The sequence below is a fragment of the Aricia agestis genome, chromosome Z (genome assembly GCF_905147365.1).
Source record: "Aricia agestis chromosome Z, ilAriAges1.1, whole genome shotgun sequence".
NCBI lineage: Eukaryota > Metazoa > Arthropoda > Insecta > Lepidoptera > Lycaenidae > Aricia > Aricia agestis.
Window position 1 is genome coordinate 3659436 of NC_056428.1, and position 22555 is coordinate 3681990.

General features: G+C 35.5%; 1 protein-coding gene across 1 annotated transcript; it reads right to left on the reverse strand.

Moving 5' to 3' along the window:
- Positions 1–856: 856 nt before the first annotated feature.
- LOC121739333 (putative sodium-coupled neutral amino acid transporter 10) lies at positions 857–16950 on the reverse strand. The gene is made up of 10 exons (XM_042131725.1): positions 16807–16950; positions 11917–12034; positions 11113–11269; positions 10355–10478; positions 9171–9292; positions 8194–8342; positions 5203–5339; positions 3357–3581; positions 2503–2662; positions 857–2395 (listed from the first exon to the last, which is right to left on the reverse strand). Exons 1-10 carry the CDS (start codon positions 16888–16890, stop codon positions 951–953), a joined length of 2721 nt encoding a protein of 906 aa, XP_041987659.1. The 5' UTR covers positions 16891–16950; the 3' UTR covers positions 857–950.
- Between the last annotated feature and the right edge of the window lie 5605 nt (positions 16951–22555).

The window sequence follows — 22555 nt, forward strand, 5'->3', positions numbered from 1 at the left end:
GATGAAACGGGGCCTCAATCTCATACTCTGAGGAGTGATTAAAAAGCTAAATAAATAATTGAAAATTTTATTGCACCAAGCATACAATGCCTTTAAAATTACCGAGATCACAGACCATATTCTTAAAGTATAAGCCGATATTTTACATGAGGAATGTTCTAAAATACTGTATTTGTAATGTTATACTACTCTTTTTGATTTTTATGCCAACATTCATGCTGTTGCAACAGCATAACTCATCAATTCCTAAGTAGCAGATGGCTGCCGCATAACAATTGAAAATTTATTGTCTGCTATTCCCACGATTGAGGTAATAAGGATCATTTTAGAATACGCAACAAAACTAAATAGACTTTTTGTTACGTCATAATATTGTAGCATTTTAGAGGCGAAATTGACAGGATTTATCTATAAGTTGATTATTATTATGCTTAATTAACAATGACTTATTGACAATTTATTACTGGTATTATTTAAAAAATCATTACAATTATTGCTAGATGAGGGAAGATGATCTATTGTTAGTTTTATATATAACAGTCATATTAGTTACTATTAATTATTGAAGTTTCATAATAATTATGATATAATTATTGCGACTAACTACTCGTAATAAATGCGTTTTCGAGATGGTAGTACGTCAATGACATTTGGTTGCAACAGCTTATATCTAAAAAAATAAATAAACAAGTTAAGTAATAAATTATAAATAAGATATTTTAGCAAAAGTGGCCCATGTAGTTTAGTATATTTGTACTGGGTTTTGGACAAGCGTGTAGAAATTTTAAATAGCGATACTAAGTTACCGTTTCTTATATTTTAATTTTTTTACAGCTTAGTAAAGAATTTTTCTATTGGCATTTTTATTAAATCACAATCGGGTTCATAAAATAGTTATTTAAATAGGCTACTTTTACTATAACATTAAATAATTCAATAAAAAAGACCTCCTATCTTTTCTTATCTTCGGCAAAACTTTTAAGTGATCTTATGTGGTGAACTGATAAAATATCTAGTGGAATTTTGTTATTCAGTGCATCATTCAAATCTACTTTAGGTAGTATATCACTCGTAGCGTCTTTTATTGGTTTATTAACTAAATTTTCGCATATTTGTTTATCTTCTGGCTGCAAACGAGTTGTTTCTGTACAATCTACTACTTCTCTCTTCTGTCTGTCGACAATCTTATTAGTATCGTCGCCTACATTTTTTATTTTATTCTCTCGTGGTTTGGCACTGTCAGCTATTTTATTATTTGGTACCTCTTTATTAAAATTATCTTGTGGGTTCATAATTAAAGGAATTGGTGCTTTTGGATTAATTTCAATCTTTTCTTTACTTTTAGTTTTCTCCATGGGCGTTAGATTGTCTTTAATTTTTACGTCAGATTTGTTATCGACTAATGGTTCTACTAGTTCTTTTTCTTCTGTTTTGCTATTTATTTCATTTTTAGCTACCTTTTCTTTTTTCAGTTTAATGTCATTTAAGACTTTATTTACTTTATCAAGAATAACTTTGTTTGTTTCTTGATTTGTTAGAATGTTGGATTTTTCTTTCTCAATACCAATATTTTGCTTTTGGGCGGGTTTCTCTATGTTTAGTGGATCCGATTTTTTATTTTCTTCATCTAATTTCTTGATTACTTTATTTTCTCCGTTACTTATAGTATCTGGTTGCTTTACAATATTAGGCGAATTATCCTTTTGTTTGATTGCGTTTAAAGTTTCCGCGGCTTTTTTAGCAATTTCATTCACAGCAGCATCAGCAATATTTTGAATAGGATCCGGTTTCTTATCCGGTTTTTCAGTCACACCGCCAATGCTTTGAATAGCCATATTCGCAATCTTTTGTATACTCTCCACCGCTATTTTTTTGGCTTCATTATTTTCTTCCTCCTTTTTGTTTTCCAACTCCTGTTTGGTTTTTAGAATCTCTTTTAGTATATTCTTCTGCTCATTCAAAAGTTCTTTTTGCTCCTCACCATGCTGCTTAATCGTTTCTACTAGCTGCTGCTGTTTTAACATGTCTATTTTCTCTTGGCTTGATATTTTGTCTTGTTTATTATCTATGTTACTTTCTACTTCTCCATTGGCTTCCTTAATTTCGTTAGGAACTTTAATAATCTCATCTACACTTTGTCCATTTGTTTTCAGTTTTAAATTTCGGGGATGCGATTCCGTTTCTCGGTTTAAAATTTCTTCTTTTGTATTTGGCAATATTTCTTTAGGTTTTTCATCTTTTTCTTCTAAGAGTTTTAAGCCTGGATCGGGTTGAGCTTCTGGTGGCACAGGGTTTGGCGGCTGCACTTCTGAGTCGGAATCTTTTATAATTTCAGGCTTTACTATTTTATTTATTTCTGGTTTAGGAACTTCAATATTCGGTTTTTTCAAAGCAGCTGGAAAACAAATTTCATATTTAATAATATTAAACCTTATTTTAATAAGTGCTTTTAGATTAACATTTAATTTCAATTAATAAAACCTTATAATTTTAATATTTTACCTTCAGACTCTTGTTGATGATTGAAAAAGTCCTCAACAATTTTGTCTATTCTCTCCTTAGTTATGTGTCGGTCGTCATATTTGTCTCTCGTGTTTTCGGCCGCCTGGAGATTCGCGAACGTACCCAACACAAGAATAAATAGACCTAGCACGACGACAAACTGAAACCAAATGAGAGACAATTCTTACTACTGCCGCACTCAGAGACATAATTATATAATGATGATTAAAACCTCAATTTAATGAAGTGTTTGACAGATAATGTATGAGGCTTACGTTAAAATATTCATTAAATTACGGATAAGTAATTGTCTCTGAGTGCGGAAGTTAGTATGACAAATTACTGTATTATTAATTGAAATGGAATAAAGTAACACACAATTTAAAATCTAACATTCGTCTGCTAATGACGATAAAAGATTATAGTCAGGGAGCCATAGAACCTTTTTTTTTTATTACTATCAAGCAAATTTTTTGTGAGTAGCTTCATTTTGATAAGACAAACAACATTTTTATTTGCGAAAAATCTTGATATACCACTTTCAAGATTTTTCGCTAACGGAGATAGAAAGGATTTCATACTTTGATTTGATGGTTCTAAAATAGGGATTGTTCTATTTGTAGGACAATTGTACTCTTAAATTATACAACTATTAACCTACCAATATACAGAAAATCGGCTGGTTAGGGTTCCGTTTTAGGGTACCGTAGTCAACCAAGTTTTGTTGATCACAGAACCCTAAAACGGAACCCTAACCAGCTGGTTTTTTCTATATTGGTTAGACATACACATGCTAAACTCTAAAGTATTATCATTTAGTTTTGTTACGCCTTCTATATTAATAAAAGCCATACCTTAGCCAACAATCGTTCATTAGTATCCTTAAACGTGACATTGAGGAAGCACGCCGCCGGGAAGACAACGCAGACGAGGACGCCCACCGTGGAGCCCAGCAGACCCAGCACCAGTTCCACGTTGGGCAACAACAGACTGACCACGAGTGCCGCACCCACGATGCCCACCGTGATCACGCGGAACGTGGTCACCGGCATCTGGTGGTCGTGTTGAGAGGGATGCGCCTAAAATGACCACGATGTAAATTAATTTGCTGACGAGTTTCTCGACCACGATGCCCACCGTAATCTCGATTCAAGCGGAACGTGGTCACAGGGATTTGGTGGTCGTGTTAAGAGGGATGCGCCTGGAAATGGACCACGATGATAATAATAATAATAATAAAAAATTTATTCAAACATAAATACAATACACTGCACACACTAAAGCAAAAAAAAAAAGCAAACAATAAACCAAAAGAAAAAATAAAACAAACAAACTACAAAAAAAAAAATATGGCATCATTAGGCAGTGCATTGTATAATGCCGAAAAGGATACCCACTCAGGTGTATTACCACGGCGCAGAACACTGCACCGCGGTACCTGATCTTCCGTGGTTCCTATACATATTACGCCTGACGCACGACAGATTCAACATAAATAATAATAATATATAATAATACTAAACATAATAAAATAATAAAACATCATTTAGAATACTTAAATAAGAGTATGGTAGCTGTTATTTACGATACGGCACGGCATAACACCCGCACCTGTGACGCAACGACATTCCAGCTTCAGGAGATAAGTGCCTATTTCCCGCGCTTCGCCCGTGCCTGAAACGAAGTTATACGGGGAGCACGCGCAGGTGTGCGCTCGCGCCGACCGCCTGTGACCTACATAATTATGTAGGTCAAGTTCATAGCAACTACCGAGTATAGTGCTATCAATAAATAATTAAATATATACCTACATATAAGACGAAGGGACTATTATGAAGTTTAATACTTATAGTGCGGATTATACTGTAAAAAGAGTATGGTAAGTGTATTTTACATAAATATATTATATGTTATTAGTGACATGAAATATACTACTTTATTTATTCTGTTTACTCTGTTTATATAAATAATAGAACTATTAGTGTACATTCAGTCAACATTTTCAATTCCTTTCAGGGACCAAAAGTTATGTGAACCCATTCTCAGTAACCAGCAACAACATAAAATATCTATTATTTTGATGCCAAATTTTAAGCCGGTACACCTGGCAAGCATCTTCGAACTTCCTATATCTCCCGGTTTCGGCTTAAACCACAACCGGTAAGTGGTACCTATTATTTATTATATTGATATAAAAGATTATTACAATCATAGACTAAGGTATTCCATAATCTACGATATTTAGTAACATTAAACATAAATATAATTTGATACTTTCTTAGATTATTTCTTTTTACTATAGAGATTGTTGTTGCTCGTGTAACAGGAGTGTGTTCAATTTTAATTTAAACGTATTTTTTGTTCTCAGAGCTCGGTAAGATGGCGGAAGAAGGTTGTTCCAGATCTTACTTGCCAAGTATCTGAAGCTACCTCTAAATGCGGAAGAATGATGACACGGAGTATCAAGCAGATATGCCGAGCCTCTGGTAATTGCCTGTCTCTCACTAGCCCAGTGCAGTTTCTCAAAGAGGTAGGAAGGTGTTTTTGATTTTATTACTCCGAATAATAGTGTAGCAAAGTGCAACTTCCTACGGCCATCCATTTTAAGCCAACGCAAGTCATTTATAAATGGCGATGAAATGTTATTATTAGCTTACATTGCACTCCGTCAGTAGCGTGGCCTATACAAATATCCCATACCTTTCTATACAAGAACGAATACAAGCTGGCTCGACAGGGGAATATGATGAGCGGGAAACTGAACGCCAGAGACATCACGAAGCCCAGCTTGATCACGTCGCTCGCCCACGTCGGACTCAAGCTCATTAGAATGTTGCCTGAAAAAAAAATGTATTATCAGTCACACATATTAGAAAATGAGAGAGGCTTGAAAAAAATATGTTTAATTCTTCACACAACATACTTTTACTATGAGTTTAGACACAACAACAAATAAATAATGAGATAAATATGATACTCAGAACTAGACCTAGTACGAAATAATTTGTTTTACTAAAAACCTTCACTTTTACGGTAAGCATCTCCCACTAAGTGGTAGTTAGCGAAAACAACGGCTAAATTCACATACAGTCTGGTTGTAACACAGACATAGATCATGATAGATACCGCATGTGTATGTAATTCGCGTGCCATATCGCGCTCCCAAACGACGAGCAATGCTCGTCTTTCGAAAGTCTGTTCTTTAGTCTGCTATCGGAATCGGACGTCAATCGGAATTTTAAAAATGCCTGAATGCCTAAAAGTGCCGTATTGAGCTGTAGAAATTAAAATAGAAACGTTGGCCTAGATAATGGGCACTTTACTTATCATCGGTACGTCACAGTAGCTATAAAAAAGTGGCACGCTCGTTTTCATACAAATGGAGCGACATGCGGTATCTATCTTGATACATGTCTGTGGGTTGTAAGTATTATGTCCCTGAATAATGATTATAAACTTGCGTGCAAAAAAATCGACCCACCTCTCTCCTTATGATTCAAACGGTAATAACTCAAGAAATATAATAAGTATTATATAAATGTTGGTATCGTTTTAAAGGTAGTACAATAAGGAATTAATTAATGCTATAGTTATTGTAACTGTAAATTGTTTACTAATTCTACAGCCTTAAAACAAAAAACCGGTCAGTTTGGCATAACATTTCAGTAGGCGATTAACGACATCTTTCTTGTAAAAAACACTAACAAATTGATTTCAATAGCTCGTAGTGCCACCCATTACCCTAATTCAGGTTTCCTTCCGGGTTTTGCCGATCTTCTTGTACAGCCACCCAGAGGTCCTGAAGGGTATCTGCGGAAAGAGTCCGGGCCCTGACCCTCCTTTTGAGTTCTCCCCATGGGTGGTCAATAGAATTAAGGTTAGGACTCCTTGCTGGCCAGTCAAAACCCGAAATTTCGACGTCGGAGAGATATTGACGAACTTTCGCAGCAACGTGCGGTCGAGCATTGTTCTACATCAATATGAAACCTTCATCAACAAAACCAGCACATGGCACCGCATGTTGTCACAGTACGCCCTGAATGTAGCGATAGGTACTCAAAGTGCCAAAGCGCGGCCCGGTTACGAACTCAAGATTGGTTTTTCATCAAAAGAAATCTCGCCCATACAGTCCCCGAACACCTACCAATTAAAAGCCTTTCGTCAATGCACGCTTGCGCAAATCATTCTCCTTATCTACGGTATGCTTTTCTGCGACCATCGATACCATAAAAACTGATTTAGCTTTCATCAGAAAAGAGCACGACCCGCCATTGCTCCAATGAAAAATCAACACGAGAACGTGCGAAACTAAGCTGCGTTTGACGGTGTGCTGGTTTTAATTTTGGACCGTTAGCGAGTTTTTGTGAAGTCAAACAGCTGCCTGCAAGTCTTCGTTGTACAGTCTACTCAATTACTGTAACTCATCCGACTTCTCTTGGCCGTCGTTGCACTTGAACTGAAATGAGATGTCGATTCCGCAAGGACGTTGACACCTTAAAACGGTCATCACGTTCAAATGTAGCCCAATGTCTTCCTGAACATGGTCGCATGGTAAAGTTTAGAGTCTCTAGAATACTTCGGTATACTCTTGTAACCGAAGTTCGACTAAATAAGACTTCTAGCCGCAACTCGTTGTCTAAATTCAGTTCTTGGCAAAGCCCCTGCTTGAGAGGCTTTATTCGGAGTAATATCCATTTTGCCACAAAGAAATTACGTTTAAAATTAAGTTAAATGAACAATAAATCAATAAAAATCGAGACAAAACAAAAACAATAAGATTTGACCGATTTTTCATACAGAACATAACCATTCAATTAACGATTAAAAAACTGAGTGATGGGGGTGCTTAGTGATTTGTGTCGTTTGTAGTCAAGCATGTTGGTTTTAGAAAATGTAGAGTAAACGTACACATTCCCTATCATATTAACTCGCATTATTAATAAAAAGAAATAATAAATAACTATAACTTTTTAAGATATAGTGACTTCAACAGAAATGCGCGGGGTGGGTCGATTTTTTTGCACGCAAGTGTATTATAACTAGATATACTTAAATGGTGCTCAATATTAGAAAGAGTTAACCAGTTGTAAAAATGGTCTAATATACAGAAGCTAAAATTTTTGTTTTTAGGGTTCCGTACCTCAAAAGGAAAAAACGGAACCCTTATAGGATCACTTTGTTGTCCGTCTGTCCGTCCGTCCGTCTGTCAAGACCCTTTTTCTCAGGAACGCGTGGAGGTATGAAGCTGAAATTTATATCAATTACTCAGGTCTACTGTCCCTTGAAGCTGTGAAAAAATCAAACTTCTAAGCCAACGCAATCAAAAGATACAGCCGTTTATGCCGCAAATTTTCGACACTTGCAAGGGAATCAAAACCTACAGGGTGCTTCCCGTGAACTCAGAATCTTGAAATTTGGTACGAAGCAACGTCTTATAGCATAGATAAAGGAAAAATTACGAAAACCATAAATTTTTAGTTACATCACATAATATATTTTTTTTTAATAATTTTAAACTTACTACCCATTTCCTCATAAACGCGTAGAGGTATTAAATTGAAATTCATACCAAATACTCAGGTCTATAATACCTTTAAGCTGTCGGAACCCTCGGTGCGCGAGTCCGACTCGCACTTGGCCGGTTTTTTAAATATAATTATGTTTTTGACTAAACTTTTCTAAAAAAATTACCAGATATCTCCTGCGAATTGAACGCGATGTATCCGAACAAGCCGAGCGTTAAGTAAACGGCTGCACAGATATTGATGGCGTTCTTAGTGACGAGACACATCTTCTCCAGAGACACAGACGGCATCGACTCGAAGATCTCGAATAGCTGCCTGAACATAAAATTAAACGAAACAAAAGTAAATATAAAATAACTTTAATCCTTCGATCGTTGAAAAACCAGACACAATAGCTTATCTACTGTTATCGCGGCCGCATGTGGCCGCTATGTAACGCGATCTTGCCATGAATTTCCGCGCAGCGTCACACTGTTTACACAGGGTGTAATAATAATAGCTCCCGGTTTCGGTGACGGTGGCCGATTTCATTGAAACCAGGCTAGCTACGCAGGAGTAATTTTATAGTGCCCAAGTGTGTGCGCAGTACACAAGAGTACACACTCTCTATTCCTTTACTCTCATAAACCAGTGGGACGGAAGACCGACACGACTGGAGAGAGAACAGGCGCAGGACCGACTTTTTACATGCCCATCCGACGCATGGATCATCTTACTTGTCAGACAATCAGGTGATCAGCCTGTATTGTCCTAACCAAACTTTTAAATAACATGTTTCCAACGTGGGAATCGAACCCACGACCTCCGAGACCCGAGTCAACAGCCGCGCTGTATACCACTAGACTACGGAGGCGTTCAACAGGGTATAACAAAGCTAAGTGATAACACTTTAGGGTGTGTATGTGTTCCTTGTAGAGAGTTCATTGTGAAGTAGCAGCGCTGAAATTTCATTTTTAGCAGCGCTTTCTAATGTAAACATCAGATATCATATTATTATTACTACATAAAGGCCGGCAACGCACCTGCAGCTCTTCTAATGTTGCGAGTGTCCATGGGCGACGGTAGTTACTATCCATCAGGTGACCCGTTTACTCGTTTGCCACTTTATTTTATTAAAAAAAATATTGTTTTCAATTAACTTACGTCTGACAGAACAGCGCCATAGAGAATATCGGCACACACTGCAGCACACCCGACGGCTTCCACAGCTCCATGTGGTTGTACCAATCTGTTGTTAACAGTTGCGATGTCGCCTCCGCTATCACCTAGAATTTGAAAGATATACTTGCTTATAAATATAGTTACACAAGGGATACAAATGATTATAATAGACACAAATAATAATAATAGTTGCAAAATATTAACACATTCATTGCCACATCACGCGACGTCGCGTGGTAGTGCCTTACGATTTTGTTTACGCTTAAAAAAGTGGCCGTAGCGTAATGGCTCATGACTTTGGTATTGGCCACTAGGGAAGGGCTTTTCCTTTTTGGCGGGGGGCGTGGCCTGTATATAGAATAAAATTATAACACCCCTCTTTTTTGTCGGGGGTTAAAAATAACCCAAATAAACGAAATTTATGTTATGGCCATCTCGGTAAATTCACTATTTTTAATTTTTGTCGTGGCAATCAACATGTATTTTTTTTTACACACACACGATTTAAAAAAATCGCTCGAAAGACAAAGAAAATTGTTACATAGCTTATTCATTGTGTATTTTTTTATAAAAGGCTTATTCCACCTTACACACCACACTTCTTCCGATATAGTACGCTAATTAGGATCCTAACTTTCTAAATGCTATTACACTTGACTAAATTTAGATACTGAATCAATTTAGACGTCTAAATTTAGTAAGGTGGAATAAGCCGTTTAGTTAGGAGGCATAATGTGTATACTGTAGAGGCCCCGCACAAATTTACATTCTCGGATTCTTTGGTGAGGCGGCAAATGAGCAGGGGAATATGGTAAATATTATCCGATCAGATGGACAATGGATATTTATTGGTAAGCAATCCATACTAATATTAAAAATTCGAAAGTGTGTCTGTCTGTCTGTCTTTTACCTCTTCACGCTCGTACCTCAGAACCGATTTTGCTTAAATTTGGTATGGTGATACTTTAAGTCCCGGGAAAGGACATAGGAGGTATCCTATGTCCTTTCCCGGGACTTAAAAGTATTTTATCCCGGAAAAATGTACGGGTCTCGCGGGGTCTAGTTACCTATATGATGATAAAGATGTAAATGGGTGAATTCTTCAGTATGCGGCGACCGTACTGAACCATAGCTTGTATCTTAGTAATAAATATTAATGTCATTACCTTAATAACTAAGCAGAAGTAGAATGCAATTGTGGCAGCGCTGACGTTGCTCAGACTGTCCACATTCCTCAACAACCCCAGTGGCAAAATACACACTAGAGACACTATCACCATGATAGATGTTCTGAAAACAAAACATTTACTATATTATAATTCATAAGTATGGTATGTATTAATGCTGTATTTATTAAATTTTTTCGTAAAAAGTAAATGACAAAAAAAAATTGTGGGATATCCATTAAGAGATAGACATAATATTATACCACCGTGGAGTTTTCTGTAGACCTTCTCAATGTGTACAATACTTGGTACATTATTTTGATAAATCGCGTAGGGTTTAGCCTGCGTTCGCAATGTAAGCGGAAAGAATGAATTATTTACGACATCACACTAGAAACCCCAACAATAACAGTATTTCTCCACTATTTAATGAATGTTATTATACTTAATAAACCTTCCTCTTGTAATCACTATCTCTTTTCTCTCTGTTCTCTAATCACTCTTGAATCACTCTATCTATTAAAGAAAACCGCATCAAAATACGTAGCGTAGTTTTAAAGATTAAAGGGAACAAAGGGACATGAGGGAAAAAGGCGACTTTGTTTTATAATATGTATAGATATAATAGATGTATTTGAACAAGTCTTTGCTATAAAATATCTTTCTCAGTCACTACTCACTAAGTAATTTTAAAAAAGGTCATAAGATAAACTGCACTAGGATATAATTATGACAGCAGAGCAACAGACTTTTCTCACCTCAATATATCACTCTGGTTAATATTCAACATTTTGGCAATAATCTGTGGTCCCAAATCACCAACCACTACAAAGTATGCAATACATGTTCCCATTAGAAATCCTATAATTCCTGTCTCAACTGCCATCTTACCAGCTGGGCCAAAAATATGGAACGCTGAAACATAATATTTATTGTTACTTTAACTAATTTTACTAGTAAGGGACCTATGACCTATCAGACAAAGAGTGGTTATGTGTTCAAGCGTTCTGCGTTCAAGCAGTCAGTCACACGAGAGGAATTCTGATCACCAGAGCGGTCAGAACACCCCCTGTGTGGGTATCTCTATTTAACGTAATACAACACAAATAATGCAAAACTGACTGCTTGAATGCTTGACTGCGTGACCGGTCTCTGTCTGATACCTATCAGACTATATAATTATACTTAATTGTAAACACTTGCATCATAAGTCAAAGAAAGTTTGATGATTTACAGTGAATACAATAAGGAAGGTTCCTTATTGTATTCACTGTCTTATATACAGAAGCTTGTCAGAGTGTTTCTTTAGTTTGTTTATGTTAAGAATGCAGTAAATCATCAAACTTTCTTTGACTTATGATGCAAGTGTTTACAATTAAGTATAATTATATATTATTTTATGTAAGCCATTTGATATGAACAAATTTTTTTATTAAAAAAATATCAAGCGTAAAGACTGTTAGATTATAATTTAAAAAATACAGGTCCCTTTAATAACATTATAATATGTACAACAGCTCATATTTCTACTGCATCAAGTATCCTTAAATTATTTGGCTTACCTAAAAATTCAAAATTTCTTCTTCTAGTAATAATGGCTGATTTGAGTAGAAAATAACAACATAGCCTAGACATTAGACCCATACACATGAGAATTAGGGTTGCTAATAACACACCACACTGAAAAAAAAACAATAATTTAAATCATGTACCTACTATTATGGTACAAACAATATTAAATACTAGATGACGCCCGCAACTCCGTTGCGCCAAAACTCGTTTATCGCGAAGGAACCGTGCATTTTCCTGGGACAAAAACTATCCTGTGTCCTTTCCCGGGACTCAAAGTATCTCCATGGGCATTTTCAAAAAAATGTGTACCCCTGGTTTTTACCTTGTCCCTTGACTTCGCAGTTCGCTACAGATTATTTGTAAAAAAATTTTGTAATTTTAATGTAGGAGAAAAAACAAGTTTTCTTTTATTGAAATACATTCACGTTTGTATAAAATTTTATTTAGTATGAGATTTATAAGGGTTTTTAAGTACCGAAAACTATTAAATTCACCTGTCCCCTTCCCAGAAGTTGTAACAAAATCTTTAATAACTATTTTTTTTCTTAAAGTAAGTTCCTTAAAAAACATATGTTAGATTCCTAAATACTTAATGTATCAATTGAATGTCTTGTTATTGAAAAATCTAACATAATTTAACTACAAATTAATTAAAATTATAATCATGAAAAAACAACCCGACCGGAATATTCTGCTTAGTGACAGTTTTTTTTAGTTTTATAAACATACTACAAAAATATTTTCGGCACTAAATGATAGCACTATATTTCATTGTACATCGAGAAACTCCAATTTGAATTTAGTAGTTAAAAATCTGCTACAAGACGCGGACGCAGGTTGGACGGTTCTTCAGGAACGGTTTATTTGTTCAGGTAAGTGACCATATTTTGTAAGCATTATTATACGTTCTCCAACTGTTTTTACTGTTGCCACGTTGCAAAATTAGCTTAGCATTTAGTATAAAAATGAAATTGTGATAACTATTATCGGTTATTTACAAACACTTTAAAAGCAAAAGAAAGTAATGTTACGTGACTTCCGATTTGTGACTGTTTGTATGGTCACATATAATGGAACGGATAAGTCACAACAGGCGGAAAGCATAAGGCTTAGTTCACATTTTAAATAAATTATTTTTTTATTCACAGATTTTATTAAGAAAATTGGAGATTTTTAAACTGGTACGATTAACTTACAATTAATATATTTTTTATTACTTGTGTGTTAAGGTGACGCCGCGTTAAAGTAAAAAACCGTTTTGGATATGTTTTAGATTGCTAGTTTTCTATGAAAGGCCGGCCCGGCCTCTCACAGAAAACAAGCAATGGAACAGCAAAAAATGGAAAGGGCGTAAGCGAAAAAATAAGTTTTTGTCGTGTAATTTAAAAACCATAAATACATTTCATATAAGCTATGGTCAAATTAAAGTGTATGCTTGAACCAATCCATGTATAAATTTTGGAAGCTTAAATCACTCTCCTCTGTTGGAAAAATAGGAATCCCTTTTTTTACACAGGTCTTTTTGATTGATTATTCTGTGTTATAAAAGTTGACCAATCGTGTTATGCTATGGGTAAATCAAAGACAAAGACATGATGAATACTGACAATGAACTTTAATTTCTTAGCTTTAGTCATTGCTGAGAAAAATCGATATCGCTACAAGCAAATTATCAAGGCGTCGCCTTTCCTTAACAATAACAAATATACTTACGAGGGCTGCTATTTATGTATCCGGAACTGGCCACTTACAAGAACAATATTTAAAAAGTAATTACAACATTTGAAAATAGAACTCTTTGGTTGAAGAATACATTTTGTTTCATGTGACTGTCAATTATTTTTCCATTGTGGCGTCATTTTGAAAATTGCGTGTCTTCATTTGCCATGGATTTAACGCGTGAACATTTTCGTGCAATGATTTACTACGATTTTCGGTGTGGGCTAAATCAACAACAGTGCTTTATTCAACTCACCGCAACTTTTGGAGATGAAGCACCATCAAAAACCACTGTTTATCACTGGTACAGTGAGTTTAATCGTGGGCGGTCTATGCTCACGGCTGAAAATAAAGAAGGTCGCCCAAAAACAGCTGTTGTCCCACAAAATATAGATGCTGTGCGGGAACTAATAATGCGTGATCGTCATGTTACATATCGCGAGATAGAGGCGTCCTTAGGCATAAGTATGACGAGCATACATAAGATATTACACGAACATTTGGCTGTAAAAAAAATATGTTCGCGTTGGATTCCGCACAACTTGACAATCGATCAAAAACGGGCTCGTGTCGATTGGTGCAAAAAAATGATAAAAAAATACAACCGTGGTACGTCAAAAGCCGTTTATAATATCTACACAGGTGATGAATCTTGGATCTATGCATATGACCCCGAAACTAAACAACAGTCAACGGTGTGGGTGTTCCAAGATGAGCCGAAACCAACAAAAGTTACTCGTGCAAAAAGTACTTTGAAGCAAATGGTCGCCTGTTTTTTTGGAATTAATGGACATGTGGCTACAGTGCCATTAGAGAATCGTAAAACGGTTAATTCTGAATGGTATACGACCATTTGTTTACCAGAAGTCTTTGAAGAAATAAGAAAGGACAACCGACAACGCAGAATCATATTACATCACGACAATGCTAGCTGTCACACCTCAGCTGAAACAACTCAGTTTTTGGAGGGTCAAAAGATCGAATTGACTGGTCATCCGCCGTACAGCCCTGATTTGGCACCTAACGATTTCTTTTTATTTCCATACGCGAAGAACAAATTACGTGGTCAACGTTTTTCGAGCCGCGAAGAGGCTGTTGATGCGTTCAAAATGCACGTTTTGGAGATACCTCAATCAGAATGGAAAAAGTGCTATGAAAATTGGTTCCAGCGTATGCAAAAGTGTGTCGATCATCGCGGCGAATATTTTGAAAAGCAATAAAACCATATTAAATGATATATGTTTGTTTCTTTTTTTAATTCCGGATACATAAATAGCAGCCCTCGTACTATTTAAAATTTAAGTAAGTACCTAAAAGTTTTATTTTTTTAAATAATTTTGATTTTATTTCCACTACTTTTCTATCAGTAAAGTTGAAAATCATTTTGTGTCATTGATATTTGCAGATTTATAATAACTAGACATCAGATTATATGCATTTGCATACTTGCATATGCAAATGCATATAATGTCACTTTTTAGGCGATAGTGCATATTTTGGCAATTTTTTGGTGATAGTGCAAATTTCGGTAGTTTAACTTCCATGGGCATTAAGATTGCAATCGGAAAATGTTGGTCGAAAATTATTATTGGCGTATAATAAATAAATAAAAAGTCTTTATTTCAAGAAATTAAAAATCTTGGATTTTATGATATTACAAAAATTGGCGGTTTTATTAATGTCACTACCGGAAAAGTCTTCAAAAAAAATAATAAATTTTAATATTAAGTGACTTTTTATTGTGCATATTTCGACACTTTTTCGTGCATATTTGCATGGATATTTCGACACTTTGATCGTGCATATAATCCGATGTCATTAATAACTTAGGAATTCGTAGACATGTGAACACATCTTTATGATTATGAGATGTTCGTCCCTCTAATTATTGAAGTTAAATCTATGAAATCAAAGAATTTTTTACTTTTATAAGTAGTGCAACAATAAAAATGTTTAAATAAAAGGTTTTTGTGTTATATAAACTTCTTTAAATAAATGACCTTAAAAATATAGACATATTTTTGCAAGGGTACACGTTTTTTTGAAAATGCCCCCATACCAAATTTCAGCAAAATCGGTTCAGCAGTTTGGGCGTGAAGAGGTAACAGACAGACAGACACACTTTCGCATTTATAATATTATTAAGTATGGAAGTATGGATTATGTTGCACAGAGTTCTTTTACCTGCGACTTTTGCCTATGCTATATCATGTATTTTGCATCTTTTTTAAATATGCAGTTAATAAAAAACTATATAAATTTGCCATTCTTGTTTGTCTAAAGATTTTATATCAGACAAAGATTTGATGTCATTCATTTTGGTTTGTTGCACCAAACATTATCTTACTGCTTGTAACAATGAAAAGTCTTAACAGGCATACTGCTATAAAGGCCTTGTCAAATATTTACTAGAGTGTACTTTAATACCTTGATCGCAGACTCAATAGATTTTCAATTGTTATGCGGCAGCCGGGTGCAGCTTAGGGATGTGTCTAATATTAATTGAGGAGCTGGCGAACAAAACTGGACAAATCCACCAGAGTGCAAAAGTATTTTTTTTTTATCGTCTTCTCTTGACCCATCTGCATCAATTCCTGTTAATTATTTCAATCAAAACCGGTTCAAAAGACTTTAAAAAGTCAATTTTCAAACAAAACCTGATTAGTTCAGTAGTAGTAGTAGTAGTAGTAGTTGATACTAGTTTTTTAACCACTGTGTAAAAAAATGTTCTCCCGGACTAATCCGGTTTTGTTCGCCAGCTCCTCAATTGTCTAACTTCTGTATGAAGAGTTTGACAGATAATGTATGGGGCTTATGACTAAATTTTGAATTAATTAAGTACATATTATTATATGTAAAACTGGGTTTATGCATTCCCATGATTGTTCCAGTTTCTTTAATTATTGATTTCGGATTATTTTATCAAATGAGCGGGATTTAAAGCTACAGGTATATACGACAAAAAAGAACTTGGAAGTAATTCGTTTGAACAAATACTTACCACCAATAAGAACAAAACATGACCTTGGTTTGAGGTTTCAAACTAAAAAAATATACTTACATACATTAATGCATAGCTTTTCTTTCGATAATTTAAGCCACGTATTGATATTTCTTGTTAGAACAGTATTATTAAAATAGTCCGATTCAGAGCAACTTACTTGTTGGAAGCAGAACGGCATCGCTAAGATTCCGACGCCTATAATACTGTTAGCAAGGGTTATAGATTGACCCGTCGTACCCATTTTGTAATATTTAATATATTATGTGTCCTTTTCAATTATTTATCTAAAATTTCCATATGTTTTTAATTTCTTGTTTACCACGAAAATCGAATGACATATTTGACAAATCATAAAACATTGGAAAATGACATGATTTTTTTTTTTCATATAATGGCACTTCGGCTATAACCATGGCCAGTGTCGAGTATAATATTATGGCGGGAAAACAATATTCTTTAATACAATTTTTTATTTAATATCGTCAGGTCAGTCAGGTCCAAAGTCTAGTCAAAGTCTAAGTATAAAGTCAATACAGTCAAGAAGTCAAGTCGGTCGATTCAGTAAAATGGTAGGACGCTTTACTGAAACTTTTGATGGAGTTTTGGAGGGAACACAAAAGAGCACGTTTCTGGTTACATCATATTACATACATCACTTTCCCACACTTGTGCACGATAACGATTATTTAATGGTTAATATCCTACCAATATTACACATTAAAAACCCAGATAACACAATTTTAGGAAAATAATATAAAAACACAACATCACTCTTTCACATTCTCCCAAAAACTCAAATGACATGATTGATGATTGAATTTTGAAAATGACAATTTCCAGTACGGTATATACTTCTTCTTCTTTAGGTTATGGCGGCCTCAGTGAGTTGCCAATGTCAGAGTGCTTTTGGGTAGACTTTGCTCTATATTGCAGGTCTGGTGAAGAAACAAGGTACAGTATCTAATAATAATTTAAATTCTGTTGAATATACCTAAAACAAACACAAACATATAGAGGTTAGTAAATAAATAAAGTACTCTGTGATGACAATTTGGCAAATGACACCCCATTGACACCCACTCACACTGACATTTTTGTTTTTTTAAATCTATTTTGATAATTCACTTATTCAAAGCAGGGTTTCATAACGTTATCGAATACCCGAAAAAATATCGTTACGTACCGGTATTTTCATAATGGTAGCCAGATAACGGTATTTTTTATATCGATATCTAGCATAGACATAATATAAATGATATCTAGTAACATAACCAAAAAATATCGTTATAAAAATACCGGTAAATATAACGATATTTTCTGGTATCAGGTACGTGGTATGTGTCGTGCACCAAATATCACTCGCAGCCCAACTTCCGAGCACCAGTTTTTATATACGTGGGAAAGCTATGCTTTGGCACGAATGGGCCGGCTCGACCGGAGAAATAAATAATAAATAAAAAAATAAACGTTTATTCGACGGAAATTTAAACATTACACAAACTACCCACATTTAAAATAAAAGGAAAACTATGACTCAATACAAACAATCAAGATTTTTTTTAGAACAATAATACAGAATACAGACAAATACTATGAAGGTAACTGGGTAAGACAAAAAGCACAAAAGAACAACAAATTCACAAAAAAAAAAAAAAACACAATAATGCTAAATAAACAAGGCGCATTTAGAGGTAAATTGGTAGGTCCACTCAGGTTCATGACTGTGGGTTTCACAGTCCCTGATATTCTGTGGACCCATTTTTTGTCAGCGTTGGACAGACTACTTCAGGCACACTGTAAGAATAATTATTATAAGTAGGTACTAATTGGTAAAAAAGAAATAAAAATAAATAAGTAATTAAATAAAAATAAAAAAAAATATGTATATATAACAGATAATAATATAATAATGTATCAAAATATGTAATAACATAATATTATAATATTATTTATATTTGCATAATATATAATTTTGTGTACATGTACTTAATTTAAATAAAAAAATAAAATAAAAATATCAATGAAACTGGTGGTGGCACCCGTGACGCACCATGCAATTCGCTCTTATATAATATGGGAACGGCCGCACCTTGTGACGCACTTTCCGCCTATCACTATATTATACCGCCACCTTAGGAATCTCTGCCTGGAGATAAGGAGTAAGAGAGAGGCGGTGAGGCGCGGGGAGCAGGCTCACGCCGCGCCGCACACCTGAGCTTCGGCCTTCGGACGCCGCATTCTGTACGCGGTCCCGTGGGACGTGGGTGACATCACAGTTATATACTTATATAAATATGTACTTACACAATAATTATAATTAAATATCAAGTACGGATAGGTACCATACACAACGTATAACTTAAAAACAAAAGTCATGAACAAATAAAGTGACAGCTTGTAAATAGGTTTCGATAGTGTAAATAACGATCATTTCATTAAAGTGATGACTAACGGCCGTTCCCAATATTTGACCTATCTCTGGTTTTGCCCTACTAGAGATAGGATTAGCTCACATTAGACATTAGAGACATATATTTTATGTCAATTGTGAGCTATTCCTATCTCTAGTAGGGCAAAACCAGAGATAGATCAAATATTGGGAATGGCCGTAAATCGGTAAGTTAGAACTCTGCAGCATTGCGTCTTCTTATCTTGCACACCAGTTTGTTGATTTGCAATCTAGTGACAGAAGATAATTAGGTAAGAACATAACAATAATATTACCACAATAATATCCATATCATAATATATTATATTATGTACGTTTTAGGTGAATTTTATTTATGACAGTAATTGAACCCCGAGACTAAAATATAATAAACAGCTGATATATTGTACGGGCAAGGACCCTTGTGTTAATTGGGAAAGAAGATAGTATATTAACATGCATTCCAACGTACTCGGTCTCTGGCAAGTGTCTGTTGAACAACCCAACTACCACTATGTTACAGATCGAAAAAAAAATGGGTAAGTAATGCTTTGTCTCAGTATAAATTCAAAATTCAATAAATCAATAAATATGATTTAAAATAATAAATAATAAAATATAAACACAAAAAATAATCTAATAGGAGACGTGTGGGAAGGAGGCTACTTACCTACTATGCGATCTGTTGAAGAAATAGAAAATCTTTAAATTTGTTTTTAAAATTATAAATGGTTTTCAGATCGCGAAAAGCAGGTGGCAGCAGGTTGTTCCAGATTTTGCTTGCCATATATTTGAAGCAACCTCTAAAGGCAGACGAGTGATGTCGTGGAGTAACCATGAGATAGGCGGATCCCCTAGTGGTGATGGTCAGCTGTTTGTTACCTGCCCACTGTAGCTTATCATAGAGGTAGGATGGGGTTTTAAATTTCACCACACCAAACAACAGAGTAGCAAAGTGCAGCTGCCTACGACTATCCATTTTGAGCCACTTCAATTCGTTTATGTATGGCGACACATGGGCGCGTGGAGGCACATTACAACAGAATCTTGCGCACGCATTTTGCACTTTCTGTATGTAATGTTTAGAGCGTGCGAGCAGACAGGGACCAATAACAGCGTCCGCCTAGTTTAAATTAGAGAGGACCAGTGTTTCACAAAGAATAGCACGTAGATTATTTGAAATGAAATTTCTTATTTTGTAAAGGATCTTTAAGCGGTAGAAGCACCTACTTACGATTTTTAATACATGCTTCTCAAACCTGAACCCTTCATCAATTAGTACTCCTAGATTTCGTGCTTCCGTTACTCTGTTTATGTTTACGTCCGTAATACGAATAGAAAGCATATTGATCTCAGTTTTACGTATTTGCGCTTTAGTTCCCAAGATCATATATTTAGTTTTAGTTGGGTTTAGCACCAATGAATTATTTTTAGACCACAGACTGATCCGTTCTAGATCATCGTTCAACTTTTTTATTGCCTCAATGACGTTACACGGTTTAAACGTTATGTAAAGTTGAATATCATCGGCATAAATATGAAACCTACAATATCGGATACACTTTACTACTTTTAAACAAAGAAAATACTACTGGCCCAATCACTGAACCTTGCGGCACTCCTCTGTTTACCCTCTTAGGATACGAACGCAAAGGAGACACATCGTCCGAGATAATTTCAGTTACCTGCGACCGATTAAACAGATAAGCAGAAAACCAGGCTATAGCTTTGTCGTCGAAACCATAATATTTAAGTTTTGATAACAGTAAAGATATATTTATTGTTTCAAACGCACGTGAATAATCAAGTAAGACTAATACTGTTACCTCTCCCCCATCCTGTGCAGAGATAATATTATCGACGACATCCAATAAAGCAGTAGTCGTACTATGCTGTCTACGATAACCCGACTGTACTGAGGGTAATATATTGTGGTCATCCATATATTTGATGGTCTGGACTTATTACCTTCTCAAGTACCTTAGATAAGCAGGGCAATATACTGATCGGTCGCAGGTCTTTTAGTTCCGACACGTTATCATTTTTAGGTATAGGTCTAACAATAGCCGTATGCCACGCTTCCGGAAAGGTACCAGATTTTATAGATGAGTTGATGATATGGGTGATAGCACTTAGGCAATTAGTGCTTCGACTTAACATCAATAATATGTCTAAATTTATATTTTCAATCCCAATCGCCTTAGACTTTAATGACTTCAGAATTTTAATGACATCGGAATCACCAACCAGATTAAAGTGGAAAGTAGACGAATCAAAAGTATGCGAATTAAAATAAGCCTGCAATGAGGGCGATACAATATTATCACCCGGTATGTCCAAAAAATGATTGTTGATAACATTAGGGTTACGTAAGTATGACGGTATAAGGCAAATTCCATATTATTATTATTATTTAAGTTATCTTTTAGATGTTTCCACATGATTTTTGGATACTTAATATGAGCATTGACATACGTATCAAAATAAGCCGCTTTCTCTCTGATCAGGGCTTGTGCAACTTCCTTTTTGAGATCCTTATAATATTTAATGTGAGAATCATTTTTTGTATTGCGTGCCCTCTTATATGCCTCATCTCTACGTTTCATCAATTTCTTTATATTAAATGTAACCCAAGGGTATTGACGGTCTTTTAGATAAAGTGTTTTAGCGGGCGCTAAAAGGTCGAAAATATACAGAGCACTGTTATTAAAGTTTCGTAAGTTTCGTAAATACCACGTTCTCACAGAAAACCGGCGTGAAACAGCGCTTGCGCTGTGTTTCACTGAGTGAGTGAGTTTGCCGGAGGCCCAATCCCCTCCCCTATTCCCTTCTCTTCCCTACCCTCCCCTGCAGCTGCAGCTCCTCTGATGCTGCGAGTGTCCATGGGCGACGGAAGTTGCTTTCTATCAGGTGACCCGTTTGCTCATTCGCCCCCTTATTTTCATAAAAAAAACTTTGACTTAACAAGTCAAGATGGTGCTGCAATTTGTTTAGTCAATGAATGCAGAAAGTTATGCAAGGTACCTATGTCCGTATTTATTTACTTGTTTTAATTGTGGCGAATGCGGGGGATGGGCAAAATATGGATAATTATTTGTATGTCTTAGTAATTATTACTAGAATTATTCTAAGTTTAATACATATATTATATTTTGTAGACTGTAGTTAAAAATATCAACACATTTAAAAAAGGAAGCACAAAATTATAATATGATAGGATTTACAAAATATGTAGGTATTATAACACAGAAAATATTTTAAGGAGCGTAGCCCGTCGGATCAGAGGCACTTTGCACACGATGGGGCGGGGCGGACCGGTCAATTTCGCCGTGAACGATAGCATAAAGGGAATCCTACAATATGTATTACCATTTACTTACGCACACCAAGAGCAAAAAGACCGCTCTGCAGGTCCCCGGCGGGCTCTGGTGGCGCGGCATGTCGGCGGCTGCCCGCCGTGGATCACACAAACTAGTTT

Coding starts and splice junctions, on each gene's coding strand:
- LOC121739333 (XM_042131725.1), bottom strand. CDS start 16,890: ATGGGTACGACGGGTCAATCTATAACCCTTGCTAACAGTATTATAGGC. Junction 12,035..16,806: donor TGCCGTTCTGCTTCCAACAA/GTAAGTTGCTCT, acceptor TTTTTTTTTCAG/TGTGGTGTGTTATTAGCAAC. Junction 10,479..11,112: donor AACCAGAGTGATATATTGAG/GTGAGAAAAGTC, acceptor TTTTGTTTTCAG/AACATCTATCATGGTGATAG.